Source organism: Buteo buteo, chromosome 12 (genome assembly GCF_964188355.1).
Source record: "Buteo buteo chromosome 12, bButBut1.hap1.1, whole genome shotgun sequence".
Taxonomy (NCBI): Eukaryota; Metazoa; Chordata; class Aves; order Accipitriformes; family Accipitridae; genus Buteo; species Buteo buteo.
Window position 1 is genome coordinate 35,908,515 of NC_134182.1, and position 17,549 is coordinate 35,926,063.

Genomic DNA, 17,549 nt, shown 5'->3' on the forward strand with positions numbered 1-17,549 from the left:
ACTGCTTTGATTATCTTAGAGACTCCCATAACCAAGATCAATGAAAAAGCATGCCCAAAACCCCAGGAGTAACAACCTAATGTTTTCTTAACTCTATACTATGAGCTTCATTTCATGTTTGGGGAGGCAGGCTGATAGTGCAAGAAGACCAAAACTGCTCACTATGTCCCTCATGAGTGATGGCAACCCCTGCTGTTCTGAAGTCAACCACAAAATGAAGTAATAAGTCAGAGGTAAAATTACCTAAGGAAATCTGTTCAGAACAAGACCCATTATCCTTCTTTAGGTTATCTTAGTTTAGAGAGGAGCCTTTGAAAGCTTACTCAGTTTGTGCAACCTGTCTTTAGGAGCAGCTTTGCTAGCTGTTGTTGTTATTATATTATTATTATTATTAAATATTATCTAATATTGCCTTTTGGACCAGAAAAGATCTCTGATGACCTCCTCCTCCTAAGACAAACTAATGATTCTTATCTTTCCTGAATGACCAATATCTGTTGGCAAATACTTATCTATAAGACATTAGCAATGTGTAGAGGATTTAAACTACAAACCCAAAAAGTCAAGGTAAATTAGATCTTGAAAAAAATCCCAATATTTCAAAAATGAAATTATAATTAGCTATAAATATGAAAAGAAGCAAGAACATAAGTGAGCTGTTATGTTGTGAAGATAACAAGATTAAAATAATGTAGTGTGATTGAAAAGTCTAAAAGAATTCTGTTCTTCATTTCTTATTGATGTTGATGCAATGGAAAGAAAGTGGGAGCCAAAGAAGAATTAGTAGTGGTAATGAGGCATAGAAATAGAAATGATTTTATCTGTGGTGGAAATAAAATTGAAATAGCTTAAGGTGATTAACATGATACCTCTAATTAAGGCAAATTAGAAAATCTCTTCTTAGAACATGAGCATAACTGTCACATGAAGTCATACCTCCAGTTGCCAGGTTTTGTACTAAGTGCATCAGATGAGGTATGGCATCATAATAATGTGAGACATCAAACAATATTTATGATTTGTCCAATCTACATGAGTGCTACTAAGTCATCACATGCACTAGGTCATCACTGTAGCCAGTTTTGGGTATTGCATTTCAAGAAATGTATTACTGGCCTCAAGAAATGGTGTCTCTTATTTGACTCCAATAGGCTTGATGCAAGCACAAGGTAGCCTTTGCCAAGAAGGGCCAAACTTCTGTGTATAATGAGGCCAAGAACCATATTTGGCAATTTGAGAACTAATATGTGTAGAATAATATGTGATGAAGTGCATCACTGATGAGAGTAAAACCTCAGTATCACTCCTGTTAATTCTCACACAGTGAGGGAAACAATTTTGCTCCTTCTTATGCTATCTGCAGCAACGGTGCCTTAAAAGCCTCGGTGGTAGTACACCGCTTTCCCTGTGCCCCTCCAGAAGCCCTTGCTCTGGGCTACATTTGTCAGCGGGTCCCTCGTGCACCGCGTGTGGATTCCCCGACCAGGAGGGATTGCCGTCTTGCTGTTTTACAGTCAGACAAGTGGACCGAAACCAGGTGGCACGTTTGGCCTCTACTCTAAGAATCAGTGTGGACTGCCATGTAATTAGGGGCTGGGCACACCATAAGATGGGCTATCCCACCATCTCAGCGAGGGAGGGCAAGAGTCCCCAGGGATTCGGGGGACGTATGGAATGCTGGCTGAGCGGGACTGAAACCTTGAAGTCTGCAGAAATGAGAAATCTCCTTGCTGTAAGATTTTGTTGTCCGTGATGTGTTTTCCCTTTGTCTTCTGAAGCGACCTCAGCTCTGTTTTTCAAACAAGTCAAAAGACTTCAAACTCTTAATTTGATAGGGAACTTGCTAATTAGTCTAGTGGAAGTATATTTGTATAAGTAAGTCCTCGGAAGTTACTGTTGGCTGTCTGTACAGCTGTCATCTTGCAAAGGGAGTCAGAACAACTGAAGAAGTGGCTTACATATATGTACTGTAAGTTAAAGATCTTAATTACAGTCCTGGCCCCCAGGAAGTCAGCTGGAGTTTTTTCTTTATTATACTAAGGGATAAAATCCCTGCCTTAGATACAGAGGCCTGTTTAGAAATTTAAATAAGGCTGAATGCATTGGAAAGCAGTAATGGTTTGCCCGAACCTCAGACATGAGCATGGTTTAGACATAAATGGCTCACTCTTGTTTTGAAATTTCTTCTCTTTTTTATTTTGAATACTTTCATTGATATTTATTGTGTTTTATTCCTCTTCACTGTCCCTTAACCAGGAAAAAATTAAATAAGTTCTTCCACTTTGCTGGGTTTTGTTCCTTCCAGTTCTTCCTTATTGAACTTTTATGTCTGTACTTTCTTAATTTGAGACCTGAGATATGCAGTAAGACATTTGCCATGGTTGAATTTTGAACAAATGTTCAGCAGGCAACTAAAACTATTATTTTTTTCTTGGACATTTCATTATGTTTATGTACAACCATTTCAAATTATAGTCGCAAAACTGGAAATATGGATTTTTTTTTTTCTTTCATCAATCACTATCCACTCTAGATTTCTTCCCTATTATTTTCTTCTGGATCTAAATAATTTGGAGAAAATTTACCAGAAAAGTTTTTTTTCTTGCTTGTAGATAAACTGAGTGATACATCAATGTATGATTTCAATTAAAAGTGAAAAAGCTGAGATGTGCATTCGAAAGGACTGGATAATTCTGATGGAAGGCTACTTTAAGAATTTATATACAGTGTATTTACCTACTTCCATTGCTGTTGCCCTGTAATTACACCAACGACAAATCCAAAATGTATATTTTATACTGAAAATTGTTTAACAATCATATCTGTCATTCCAAAGCAAGGAACTAAGCTGCATGTCTAAAATGATAATATGTAAAACTTAAATACCTCTGTGGTATGGCAGGTGAAATGTGGTGTTCTCTTGTTACAAGAGATGTGGTCAGCAGAGAACTTTCCCTTTTAATCACAAAACAGAGCAATGAATTGCACTTTCCTTCTTTGCTGTGCTTCAATACCTTGCCCCTGTCCTGGGTATATAATTTCTGGCAGAGAAAAGTGTAGTTCATCCTCTAATCTCACACCCATTTCCTCAGTATTGCCATTTATGATTTTTCTTTACATAGTACGAACACATTCCCATCAGCAGACTGACCCCCCCTCCGTTTCCAAGTGAGTAGTGTACTGTGTTTGATAAATACCAACCTGAAAGGGAATTAGCTGCTTCAAAGCGTCAGGCTCCATGCGTTCCGCGAGCAGTCCCCCGAGGTGTGAGACCACCAGGCTGCAGTGTCTGTTGAGACGGAGCTTTATGCTGGAACCAAATTTAATAAATAAAAGAATGTATGAAAAAACAATTGTATTTAATGAATCCTTTACTAAGTTCAATTTTTATTGCTAAGATGTTTGGGGGTTTTAAAGTAACTGTTCTTTTACCCTTCAGCTTTCTGTTTGCTGTGAAATCAATAACAACAATAATAATATTTTTTGACATAAAACCAGGTATGATGTCATAAAGCCTAAGCCCATATAATGATTTCATTCAAAAATAAAAAGTTTGGAGAAAGAGAACATCTGTAGTGAGCAAAGCCCACACTAAAGAAAGGAATAAATAATTTATTTAGGTTCATGATACAAATTTTGTATGACACTCTCCCAGCAGTTCTCCTGTCAAACAACACTTCATATATGAGAGTGCTTAAAACATGAATGTTATTATTGAACCATTCTCCAATGTTGCCACTGCTCACCCCATCCTTTTAAAAAGTCTGACTTATTTTTATTTTCAGTTATTTTTTAAGTTGTCTCCTTTCCTTTGCATTCTAGCAGCTGGGATTTGATGTACTGATATGTAGTAACTTGTGTAAGGAGCATTTACCACTACTTTGTCCTAGTGCTCTGCACACATGAGGGTCTACTGCCAAAATGGCATGCTGTCTGGAATGGAAATATTTAATATGGCCTATTAAAAGAAAAACAGCATTTGGGGGCCTATGTAAGTTGTCATTAATAGTATAGTAGCAAGCAGTGAAACTAGGTTTTTTGATCACTGTGAGTTGTAAAAAGTAACTCTAAATTAGTGTGTTGTTCCAGTTATTGGCTTTTTTACATTAAGATCTGATTCAGTGCCCCTTGAAGTTAGAGGAAACTCTCTTGCCGGACTTAACAAGCATTGGCTTATATCTTAAAGCTGGAAAATGTGCAGGGCTTTGCATAAAATCCTATTCTGCATCACATCTATCCTCAGAGCATTTGCATTGCTGTGTTGTTAACCTACCTTCTAGTAGTGGTATAAGCATTGTAACTACCTTCTGTCACGTATTTGTTTCTTCATTAGCTCTAGTGGATTATATTCTTTTAGATGAGGGTATTTAATTTGTTTTTAATTATCTTGCTGATTGGGGATTTTACTTACACAGATTTTTATCTATATTTGAGAAAGCACAGTCAAACAAATTAGATCCATTAGAGGCGTTTGTAGTTCTTTGGGGTAGCTTATTCCTTCAGGTTTCCTTCATCAATATCAGATTTAAATTAAAAAGATTTCTGAATGTTACTATAAAAGCAAGAAGATAGATTTAAGATTGCTTCACATATTATATTTTGGTCAAGTAGATTTCACACATCAGAAAGACTTATTGGGAATTACTGGTTTTCCTTGCCTATAAAAATGTCATGTTAAATATAGATGAGAATTTTCCTTTTTTTGAGCACATGAATGATACTAAAAGCTGACAGCAAAGAGATGCAGGTGCTGAAATGGGTAATATGTTTAAAAATACGATACCTTAGGGAAACTGCCCAGGAGTTTCCAGGACCATCTGTCCAGAAGGGATGAACTTCATCTGAGTCATTAGGGAACTGAGGTTTTAAAACTTAAGGTTGGGTTTGGGATGACACTTCTATGAAACATCAAGATGCAGAAATTCTGTATTTTGACAGATATGTCAGAGGGTAGAAGTAGTCAGGTAGAAAACAGAAGTGAGGCTGCCAAAAACTGAACTAGTGATACATTTGCACAAATACTAAGAAATAAGATGGGAAAATGGAATGGTCAGCGCTGGGTGATATGTTATCACAAATGTATTGGAAGAAGGGTAATCAGTGAGACACTTCAGTACAAGGTTACAAAATGTATGGGGAACATAAACTAAACCTTGCTGGCAGTGGAGGTATGCTTGATGTTAAAGACAGCTTAGAAGAGAGACAAACTAATAAACCTCAACAAGTAATAAGGAGTCGTGGACAGGCTGAAATTCCAGGTCTGTAGAGGAAGAACAGAGTATTGGACTTGTAACCTAATAGCAAGACCAGGATGGCAACACTGTCTGTGTTATGATAGATCAGCGAGGGCAGGAAGGTCCATCGCCCTGCCATATCAGGATGTATGCAGAGGTCAGATTTTAGATGCTAAGAATGACTGTTTCATGCTGAGGGAGACCCTTGACTACGTTACCAAATATGTGGAAGTTGTATCTGGCTCAGGAAGTCATAGAATCATAGAATCATTTAGGTTGGAAAAGACCCTATAAGACCATCGAGTCCAACCATTAACCTAATGCTAGGTTAGGTCCTAGTGTTAGGTTCCCCGACATTGGATGTGGGTGCACCTACATTCAAGCTGCAAGAGTATCTCGCTCTTTCCTAGGTATTCATTTATAGCACTCCTGGAGAAGACTCCGAGTTGGAATCTAGCAAGGTGGATCTTTGCTCCAGTATATCTGTTCTTCTGCTCCAAATAAAAGCATGGGAGTAAACACACTGAGAATTCTGGACGGAAATTTCAAATAAATATGCTCACATGGTTTGGCTTTGCCAAAGTATCTATTTGTTGTAACAATTTTAAGAACTTTACCTGACAAGAAGCCCAGGTGAGGCCATAAAATTAAGATCTGTTGCTTTCAGATCGGTTTCTGGAATATTTTATTTGGAGAGAAAATTACAAATAAAAATACAAGGTTTTAAAAATAAGGTTTTGCTATGAAGATCCAGTAGGAAGCTGAATTAGATGACCTCTCTAGGTTGCATTCAGTTATCTTTTTCTTTAAATATATCAGTTGATTTCTTTGGATGACTAGTGAAAATACTGTATATGGTGGGTCTGTTACATTATTCATAAGTTTTCTGACAGGGTGATGCACATATAAGTGGTCTGGAAAAATGCCTTTATTCTTTGGCCTCTACAGCTCCAGTTTGCCAACTCTGAGGCATTGTTTGCCTGCTATAAATTCAGTCTGTTGAATAATTTGGCTTTTTTTACAATTAGCCTTCCTACTAATTCTAGAAAAGACTTTCTCTTTTTTAAGAGCCCTACCTAGAACATCTCTATGCATACACCATCAGTGCCTCCTTTTACAATTGTTTTTATGTCTTATTCATGGTGGCCTCTGAACTTGGGTCCCTCTGGATATACAAGCCATCTCTGATATGCAAGACATATCAAATATAGATACTAGGGTCACTAAAAGTTAGGTGAGATGAATTCCACCTAATTCTGATCAACCCTTCTGATCTAAGCCACGTGGAAATTTTTTTAGACATGCTTGGATTCACTTTCTGGCAGTTTTCCGTTCTTCACTGATGTCTGCCTGGAAATCAGAGATGTGGATTCTGTGGTTGAGGGAAACAGAAATAGAGCAATGTACTTGATTTACCCTATCCATGCACTGAGCATAATGGGAGGAAAAATGTGAGCTTATCATCTCTGAATACTATGAAGACAGAAAAGTCCTCGGCTCTTGAATGACACTACATGTACTTACCCCCTATATGATTATGTGTGTGTATGCTACACCTCAAGGAATTCTAGTTAAAAGCTGCTAACCTGTTTTTTAATATTTTCTCCTCAGTTCTCATTTCTGCAATAGGACAGCTATCTTAACAATAAAAACTTCTATTCTGTCTCTGTCTGTAAAAACCCCCATGTGGCTTTGATCTAATTGATTGAATGCTTAGAGTGTAGCTGTCAAACTAAGCAATCATCTTTCATGAAAACAAATCTTTTCAAAGTGCTGTTTACATGTCTTCTGTTTCTGGGTTAAACCACAAAACCAGAGTTGGTAAAGCCTGTAGATGTACTGTAGATCTTCCAGGATAAAGGTGGTGAACCCTACATTGCTTTAGACACCACTTTCAGAACAGGAAAAATATAATAAAAGTCAGTTCCATCATGTCTCCTTTTCCTGTTGCTCTTGATTGTTGCTTAGCTGTCAAACCCATGCAAAATTTAAAAGCAGCAGTAAATACTACAGTATTAGTGGTTGTGTTTTCATTGATAAACACTAGTGTTTAGTGCTATTCCTATCAGTTTCATCTCAGTCACATAATTTGCTTTCTGACAGTTTTATATTGCAGCTGTGAGTGTGCCACTTGTAAATTCAGAGATTACATCTATCCATTCAAAGGTGATAAAAACAAAAATCTGTTGTGATAGACATGGACTATATCCATTGAAGTGAGATCTGAGTTGTTTCCTAAAATGAGTATCAGTCTAGGTATGACCAGTATTGATTAAGAACCTGGAATTTTTAATATTATATAAGGATTTATAGGTATGTCATATAAAAATAAATGCAAATATATACTTAATTGACGTTAAAAATAATTACAGTTACAACAATTTTATTTCTGATATAAGTTTAGTTCTGAGTTAATTCAAATTTGTAAGTATTTAGAGTCTTGGCATCCAAAGATTTCTATTGGCATTTAAAGTTTATGGTTTTAAAAATAAAAACAGTGGTCAAGCTCCTGTGGGATTTACAGCACTGGTTTGGAATGTGGCTTGTTGCCAATAGTCGGAAATTGTGATTTATTGTATCAGTAAGTAAAGTTTGTCTACTGTAGTATGTGGGCTAAAAGATGGTGTTCTTGTGTACCACACTTCAAACCCATTGAACAGTGCCTTTTTTTCCCCCAATTCTCATTATTACCTGAAAATCATGAAACTAAAGATACTGCTGCATGGCAATACAGAGATATGAGTTCTATCTATATTTTATCTGTGTGACAAATTTCAAGTTCATTTTCAAAAAAACCACTTACTAAGATGATATTTGGTTGTTCTGACTTCTGTGTCGGTTACACTTGAAGCCACACCAAGAGGTTGTCTGGTGTTTGGTTATCCCAAGTGTGAAAGGCGTGGATAAGAGAAGTCTGTGACACTGAATAGCTGTCCTGGTTTTGGCTGGGGTAGAGTTAATTTTCTTCCTAGTATAGGGTTATTTTGGGGATTTAGTGTGAGAAGAATCTTGATAACACACTGATGTTTTAGTCGTTGCTGAATAGTGTTTAGACTAAGTCAAGGATTTTTCAGTTTCCCATGCTCTGGCAGCAAGCAGGTGTACAAGGAGCTGGGAGGGAGCATGGCCAGGACAGCTGACCCGAACTAGCCAAAGGGATATTCCATACCATAGAACGTCATGCTCAGTATATAAACTGGGGGAGTTGGCTGGGAGGGGCCGATCACTGCTCGGGCATCGGTCAGCACATGGTGAGCAATTGCATTGTGCATCACTTGTCTTTTCTTGGGTCTAATTTCTCTCTCTTTGTTATATTCCTTTTCATCACTATAATTATTATTGCTATTATTATATTTTTAAGATTTTATTTTAGTTATAAAACTGTTCTTACCTCAACCCACGATTTCTACTTTTTTTCCCCATTCTCTCCCCCATCCCACTGGGAGTGGGGAGGGCTGAGCGAGCAGCTGCGTGGTGCTTAGTTGCTGGCTGGGGCTAAACCACGACAATAGCATACAGAAAATCAAAGCCTTTAGTTTAATCTCTGCTTTCTGAGATTATGTGGGCTGAGTGGGACACTCTGCTGCAGGATGGGATCCCACCAGCCTACTGCAGGCTCAGTGTTTCTGTGAGGGTCAGCTGAAACCTTGCAATTGCAGATCAACTTGCTCAGTGTTTTTTTAAAATCTTTCTTTTAGAAGGACAGAAACAGTTAGCTTGTAATCAGAACAATTCAGTACGTGATGGGCTCTGGCACAGCACTTCTTGGTTCTATGAAAAATCAATGATTCTGGTTTTGAATAGCTTTTACAAATACCGATTTTGGTATGTAAGTAAGTTATTTATACAAAATCACTTGAGGGAAAAAAACCAGGTAGTTCTTTTTTTTTTTTTTTAATTTAACAATTGTTTGCTGTGTATTACTGCACAGCACAATAACTGTGGTAGTTGGGAAGCAGTTCTATATGACCAGTTTCAAAATACGCTAATTTAATAGACCAGAAGGCTATGGAAGTTTACTTTAAACCCTAAACTTACTGCGTATGCTGTTTGATAGCTGTGTAATGAATTAGCATTTCCTTTGAAAAAGCATGTAGTTCTTGTTAAGTTAGGTTTTGGTGTATTGAAGCACAGGCAATGGCAAGTCTCTGTAAAAAGTGGAATAGGAGTTCAGACAATGTTAAAAAGATGTTCTTCAACTAAAGTCTATAACGTAAAAATGCCACTAGAACATTCAAAAGCAGATGTAAAAAAGTATAAGTTAAATTAGAAAAACTTGGTATGTTTATTTTACCTCTCAAGTACCTGGTGGGATGCAGACAGGTTCTAAACTTCCGTAGTGGTCAGTCAGCAGGCGCAGGCTCTTGTGCAAAAGTTGGACTTGCAACTGTTGCTTCAAAAACATTTAGGTTATTTATATGTAAATATTTCTCCAGTCTCATATGCAAGTATTACTAAATAACAGCTCAGTATGTTACACTTTCATTTCTGATTTGATCACTTTTTTCTATCATATCAGTATACACCACATAAGAAAATGAAGGGAGCAATAAGATTAACTGACTACCCAAACCATAAATAGATGCTTCCCTGAACCATGATTGCTGCTTTGAAAATACAGTTTGTAGCAGCTATTCCTATAGATCATGTATAACAGCTTGACCTGAAGAATTCTTTATCTTTTTGAAGCTCAAGGCATGACTTTACAGAGACATATTGGTCCACATCATCTGCTTCTGGCAGTTTTGATTCTACACATGCCCTCTCATTTTCAAAGAATAGTTTGAATAATGGAAACTAAAAATAGTAAACCCCTAAAAACTATATTCCCATCTGGTCTGCTGAGATACTGGATTTTTGGCAAGATGATACTTTTTGCTGTGCAGCTAGTGGACCTTTTCAAGATTTTATCTCTATTTGCATATTATGCATATTTATTTATTTATACTAACAAAAAGAAAGCAAAATCCTATTATGTGCCTGTAATGTGAAACTAGCTGGAATTGCTTTGATTCTTATTATTTCCTGAACTGTAATATGTCTCAAAGCTTACACTGTCTATACATAAGCGTGTTGTGTGAAATATTAAACCAAAACATGTTATATGCATTTCTATACAAAGCCAACTGTTGGTGTTTGTGGCTTAAAAAACTCCAGATCTTTAATTTACAGCGCATTTTTTTATGTGGCATCACTACAGAAGCATATTTCCCACCCTCCAAAGATAATTCTAAAAAAAATACATACGGTGTTATTACAAAGGGAAATTCAGTAGGCAATGTCTTGAAATTCATTCTGTTAGTTAACTGACAGCCTTCCAACACTGCATGTCACTGTTTTAACTTGATTGCAGTGAACTTTAATATCTTCTGCAGTCTGTCAGATAAAGGAGTGTGTTCAAGAACCTGTTCTCCCCCCGTTCTGGCACCAGATGTCATAGATGCTTTCTAAACCTTGAAGCTTCTGTAAAAAGCTCTAAAATGCACAAAACCTACGCCACCTTCTCTGCCCTACCTGCAGGTCTTTTCTTCACTACTCATATATCCATCTATATGAAAAATAGTCCATGCTTTCATATGCCCTCTAATATTCTATAATGTTCTAGTGTTTGTCCCATAGGAAACCTTTACATAGGTTTCATATTATTCACAGAACTGATGCCAAAATTTTAATAGTAGCATGTTTGGGAGCTGAGGGGTTTGAATGAGGTAACATGCTTGCACTTTTTGGAAATGTAATATTGGCATAAGTTAAACATTTTTTTCTTTAAAATCTTACTCAAATTTCTATGGATTCTAAATATAGCTGAGCACATTCTTTATTCATCAATTTTGATAGCTCTTAGGTGTAATAATTCAGGAAGTTCGAGGGTCCTACAGTTTAGATTTTTAGTAGCTCTTTTGATGTATGTTAATACAGATTGCAATTAACTTTGTACTTTTATTAATTAAAATGCCTATACTGTCTGAAATGCAATACATTGTAAAACTGTTGTTATGGGTGTTCTGCATTTATCTTCAGTCACTTCTGAAACAAGTATGCCACTTTTACAAGCGAAAATGCTTTTTTAGCAAACAGGCATAGAAATGTACTCTAAAATCTGAAGGCTGAACTGGACTCCCCATGAGTGTGTATTAGCAATTTCGTTTCGATCAGAAATGTGCTTTTGAAGTGAATCTCCTAGTTGTCCCTCCTTACCCAACTTTGCTTCTCTTTGCCGTACACTCACTGAGGATGTGAACTGGATTTGTCTCTGATCAAGTCAAACCAAACGATGAGCTCCAGAGATGCACTTGGTGTACTAACAGGCTTTCAATCCATGGGACCAGAGCAGAGCTAGTCTGCATTAACCCATGTAATGTCTAAAAATAACCCAAGGGAACCCCAGTCTGAGGAGGAAGAAAATCCCTGCCATCAGGATGCTGGGGACTCACTGACCCCATCAAAAACTATTTTTGATGAAACTTTTCTGTAATAATTAGGCACCGTTTGGATTATGAGTTTCATTTTCATTGTCTAATAATTGATTTATTTTGATTAGGCTTTTAAAACATTGGTTGGACTAAAAAAAAATAAATTGCTGGCTCTCTATATAGGGTATATTCCTTTTGTCCCTGGCAAGATACAGAGTGTGACACTTCTCAGGAGAATGATGCAATCAAAAGGCAGCCTCTTTTACCTACTGCCAAGGAAAGCAGGTTGAAAAAGCAGGAAAAAAGGAAAGGGAAGGAGGAGGACTTGAGACAATCAGTGGTTTGGAGCACATGGCCAACAAGGAGAGATCTGAAAGCCAGAAGGTGGGCATTTCAATGATTCTGTGGTTTGGTGTTGTCAAAAGTGTGGAAGGTGGTTAGATGGAGTAGAAAGATAATTTTTAATGGATAATAAAAACAGAAAGACTCTGAAAGAAGAATGTGATAGTAGTGTAGGGAATACACTTACATTTAGCAGGTGGAAGCCAAGCAGTGTTTCAGTACTGTCAGAGAGTATGACAAGAGGGATTGACCCCACATTGCAGTTTTTGGGGTTCAGGTTGGACCTTAAGGAAGAAAAAAAAAAAAAGGCACTTTCCTTGCAGTTTTTCAATATTTAGCCACACAAAGCCATAGCTAAGCTCTTCTAATGTTTTCAGTGGTTGCACCTAGAGCAGGAAGATGGACCAGAAGACCCCCTTGGGTATTGTAAAAATTCAGTTTGTTTACAATTATTTTATTTTCAGTTGAAAACTAAACAAGGTTTCTATATTACCTCCATAATAATGAATCTTCCGTTAGAATAGAATCCATCTCTGATTTCTCAGGTTAAGTCAGTTGTTTTGTGATAAGATGAAATAATAATAAAAGCATTTTCTTTTTTCCCACAAGATAAATGGGTACAGAAACTTAGAAAAGATACATTACTTAGATATTTTATAGATATATCATCTTTCCAATAAGTTACAGAAGTAGATAGGAGCTAATAGAAGTCTTTGGAAAGATGTAATAGTCTTGCATAGCTTTGAAAAAATAGAGTTAGAGGAATTAGATTGGACGGTTCTGGGTAGTCTATAAGATTACAGAAGTGAGAGTGAAAAAGAAGAAAATAAGAGAACAAAAGTCACTGCCTTGGGAGATAACAGTTGTGAGAGATTAAAAGAATTCATCACTGGTGATACTGAAGGAGGGAATACAAAGCCAAGAAGATAATTTATTGACCACAGAGCCACTTTATCCAAAGGAAGAAAATTAATGCATAAACACAACAAACAAAGAACAGATTAAGAAAAATGAGGATGAGAAAAGTTAACTAGATGAAGCGGTAAGAGCATGAGATGTGTTTTTAGTTTCAGCTCTTCAGATTTTTGTCACTGATATCAATAACTGTAAATCCTAATATGTAAGGAGTAAACATCTTGAATAAAAAGGTGCCATTTGTAGATCATCACTTTCTGAGCTACAGCAGGTTTTCAAGTGCTTGTTTGTAGAAGTAATTGCAGAAAATAGTATTTGCTTTTATTTTTTAATTAAGATTTTGTGAAACTGTGTCATGGTTTAACCCCAGCTGGCAACTAAGCACCACACAGCCACTCGCTCATTCCCCCTGCCAGCAGGATGGGGGAAGAGAATTGGAAAGGTAAAGGTGAGAAAACATGTGTGTTGAGATAAGAACAGTTTAAGAATTGAAATATAATAATAATAATAATAATAATAATAATAATGATGATGTAATTTAAAGGAAAATAATGAGAGAGAGAAATAAAACCCAAGAAAGACAAGTGATGCAAATGAAAACAATTGCTCACCACCAACTGACTGATGCCCAGCCAGTCCCTGAGCAGCGGCCCCACCACAAATCTTCCCCCAGCTTTTATTGATGAGTATGACGTCATATGGTCTGGAAAATCCCTTGTGTCAGTTGGGGTCAGCTGTCCCAGTGGTGTCCCCTCCCAGCTCCTTGTGCCCCCCCAGCCTCCTCACTGGTGGGGTGGGGTGAGGAGCAGAACAGCCGTTGACTCCGTCTAAGCACTGCTCAGCAATAACGAACACATCCTGGTGTTATCAACACTCTTTTCAGCACAAATCCAAAACACAGCCCCATACTAGCTACTGGGAAGAAAACGAACTGTCTCCCAGCCAAACCCAGCACAAACTGGTAAAAGAAAGCTAATGCAGTTGAAAGCTCTTTGTGCATGTCTTCGAGACTTGCCTCTTCATAAAGGTTTGCGGCTCTTTTCAACATACTTTCTTACAAAGGAAATTCTTATACTACATTGAACACCAATAAAGATCAGAAAACTTCATTTTTTGGTATGCCTGATTTAATTCATAGTATTTTTCCATCTTCATTTATTCCAGGTCTTTCTTATTTCTTCCACACTCCCTTCTTGAGTCATACACAGTGATGTGTATTTGACTTTCTATGTGGTTTAAACATATGCTTCAGTTTTACAGACTGTTGATGTGTTAGCGGATGTTGACACGAATTTGAAAATAGTTGGAAAAGAAAAATCTAAGTAAAATGGAATTTTCAGATTAGCTTCGTTGAGAAGAGTCTATAGGTTAAGTTGTTCCTTTTTTGAAACAACTCATATGTTCTCTTAACATGGATGTATTTTAAATATCTTCTTAATGATCTTCATTCAGTTCGTTGCCCTAAAGCAAACTTCACTCACTGGAAGGATGTCTATTAAAGCCATATGTTCTTTTCTTTTGAACTGCAGCTTACCACAGCCACCTTGGATGGCAAACTCCAATTGTTTCTACCCTGATATTTGCCAGCCTGTGGAGTTTTGGCCCTGGCGCTCTGAGAATAGCGACTTGCTGAGAGAAAGGAGACTGGTGACTGGCTGTAGGCAAGCAGCAAAATATTCCCTTTTAAACTGCAGTTTTCTTCTGATTTTGTTTTCTGCAAGTTCCTCAAGCCGTTCTCAAAGATTTTCTCTTGTACAATGTTACCTTTATTGTAAAAAATAAGGGCAAAAGATCAAGAAAAGAAAGAGACTACTCATTCTGGCTTCATTCTAGCAAATCACCACAGAAGTGGCTTTCAGAAGACTTCTTGGGTGCTTATAGTCAGGTGTATTCTGTAGTGCTTTCCTAGACTGGGGCCGCTTTCCTCTAGATTGAAAATGCAGTTAAAATAACAACTGTTCCATTTTTAAAGCTAGATCTGCCCTGTGACCAAATGTTAAATTAATCTGAAAGAGAGAAGAATTGTATGTCTTTCTGAAATGCCATGAGAGTCCTTCTGTTATACTCCTTTGGGGTTACTGGAATCAGCATGGATGTTGTCTGAAGGCAGAATTTTACTGGTTTACCCTTTATACTACGTTCTGTACATTTCTTAAGGAGTATGTGAGAAAGGTCTTCTCTTTAAAATATCACCTTGTTGCTACACTTTGATATTATTAAAACAGCTTTAAATGTAAAGAAACTATTTCTGTCTTTTAATAACTGTTTAAATATTTTCAAAAGAATTTAAGCAATATGAAAATAAAGTTACAGGGAAAAAAATGTTCATTTCTTTTATTCTTCCTAGTTTACTTGTCTTGCTCTTAGAAAAGATTTGCTAGAGAACTGTTTTTTTAAACTAGGCATTCTAAGTGTTCATTGATGCCAGGTAAGCATAGAGAGCATGTATATGACTGGTGGAAGGAGACAGATTTTTGTCTTTCCCTTGCAAAATTGTGCTGCCATTTCAGTTAAGTTTGACAGAACAGAATCAATAAACTTTATTAATCAGAGTACTTTCAAAAAAAAAATAGAAAAAATGGAATTCTCACCACCACTTTAACATCAATCAGTATGGCCAGATCACGTTCAGTACTGCGAAGAATGTTGTATTTAAAGGGCATACCCAATTTATACATTGTCGTGGTTTAACCCCAGCCAGCAGCTAGGCACCACGCAGGGGCTCGCTCACTCCTCCCTGCCCCTGGTGGCATGGGGAGGAGGATTGAAAACAAGTAAAATGCATGGGTTGAGAAAAAAACAGTTTAATAATTGCAATAAGAAGTAATATTTAATAATAATAATAACAACAATAACAATAATAATAGTAGTAGTAGTAATGAAAAGGAATATAACAAAGAGAGAGAAATAAAACCCAAGAAAAGACAAGTGATGCACAATGCAATTGCTCACCACCCACTGACCAATGCCCAAGCACTGACCCCCCGCCAGGCCAACCCCCCCCAGTTTATATACTGGACATGACATCCCATGGTATGGAATACCCCTTTGGCCAGTTGGGGTCAGCTGTCCTGGCTGTGTCCCCTCCCAACTCCTTGTGCCCCTCCAGCCTTCTTACTGGCTGGGCAGGAGAAGCTGAAAAATGCTTGACTTAGTCTAAACACTACTTAGCAACAACTGAAACCATCAGTGTGTTATCAACATTATCCTGGTACTGAATCCAAGACATAACACTCTACCAGCTATGAGGAAGAAAATTAACTCTATCCCAGCCAAAACCAGGGCAATATATAATATTTAGTATAAGTACATCAAAGTATTTCTATAAGTTGTTTAATATCTATAACAAATGTTCTTTTGAAAAGGCTTTAGCTGGTTTTTGCTAAGCAAAATCATGTACTGTCACTATATGTCATATTCAGATATTGTCCACAACACAACGGTCTCATCAATAACTATAGGAGTGTAGTGCAGCCAGATCATACTCAGCAGGAGTCTGAATGTCAGAATTGGGCCTGGTATGATCAAAGTGAATGTGGAATAACCCACCTGAATACTTTTTCAGTTCAAAATCAGATTAACTGAGAGATCACTATGCTGTGGCTGCACACTGGTACCCTACACTCATGAATTGTCAGCAAGATTGGAGTTTATATCTCCACCACAGGGATCCTCATGATGGTGTTCTTCAAACCTTATTTAGCTCTGGACTCCACACCAAGAATCACTATTCAAACAGAGAAAAATATCATGGCCCATAGCTGTATTTGCAAGAGAAGTGTTCCTGAGCCCCAGGTTTCAACTTTCTTAGTAGTGACCAACTCTTTAGAGTGTTTGAAACATCTGCTGAGGAGGTGTGAACTGTAATTATTTTTTTTTTAAAGCACCACATTTTTTAAGCAGAAGAATAACATTCTCAAAGCTTAAGGCAGAGGACACACTCAGAAAAACTCTGAATCCTTGCTGCAAGCATGGAGGTTGTCACAATCCCCGTGGGACTGAAGTAAAAGGGAAAGGCTCCCATTTTCTAGATCTTCTACCTTCTAGGACTAACTGTTGTCAGTCCCCAGTCAGCCAGTGTGTATCCCAAAAAGCCCTCTTAATCTTGGGCTAGCTTGATCTCTGCAGGAGGAGCTCTTCTTCCAAATCTAATATATTATGTTGCTTTCCTTAAAGTGAGACTCAGCTGTCTGGTGCTTTCTGGTTACTTTCTTCAAGGACTTTTATGGGACAGAAAAGCCCTTTGGGGCATTTTGGCTGTGACCACAGCATCACTAATCTGTGCTGAATAGAGATGTTCATCTGTTCTGGCCTTGCAGATGTGCCGCTCTTCGGTAGCCCAAGAGTTTGTTAACCCGTTTTTCCTTCAGGGGGTGAGAGAGAATTTGTCCTACCACACAGGCACTAGAAATTTTCAAATGGAAATTCACTACAATTTTTTCATATGTTCAAAAAAAAAAACCCCAAAAAGCCCAGATTTTTTTTTTTTCACCCGGGGCTCCTCAGAGATGTTTGAATGCTTGTGGTTTTGAGAATGGAAAACTTTAGCTGACACACTTCAAGTCTGGCAAAGTTAAATACTTGAAAGCAGGTTTTCTAATGGCAAACAGGAGGAAAAAAGAGTCATGGATGTTGCTACCATCTT

The 17,549-nt window shown here is 37.4% G+C and overlaps 1 protein-coding gene across 1 annotated transcript in view; it reads left to right on the top strand.

Moving 5' to 3' along the window:
* WDR27 (WD repeat domain 27) overlaps positions 1-15,052 on the top strand; it is a 131,257-nt gene extending 116,205 nt beyond the window's left edge. Inside the window, exon 24 of the mRNA XM_075042083.1 lies at positions 14,434-15,052. Within this exon, the coding sequence (XP_074898184.1) occupies positions 14,434-14,481 (48 nt within the window). The 3' untranslated portion in view covers positions 14,482-15,052. The remainder of the gene's footprint in view (positions 1-14,433) is intronic.
* The last annotated feature ends 2,497 nt before the right edge of the window (positions 15,053-17,549 follow it).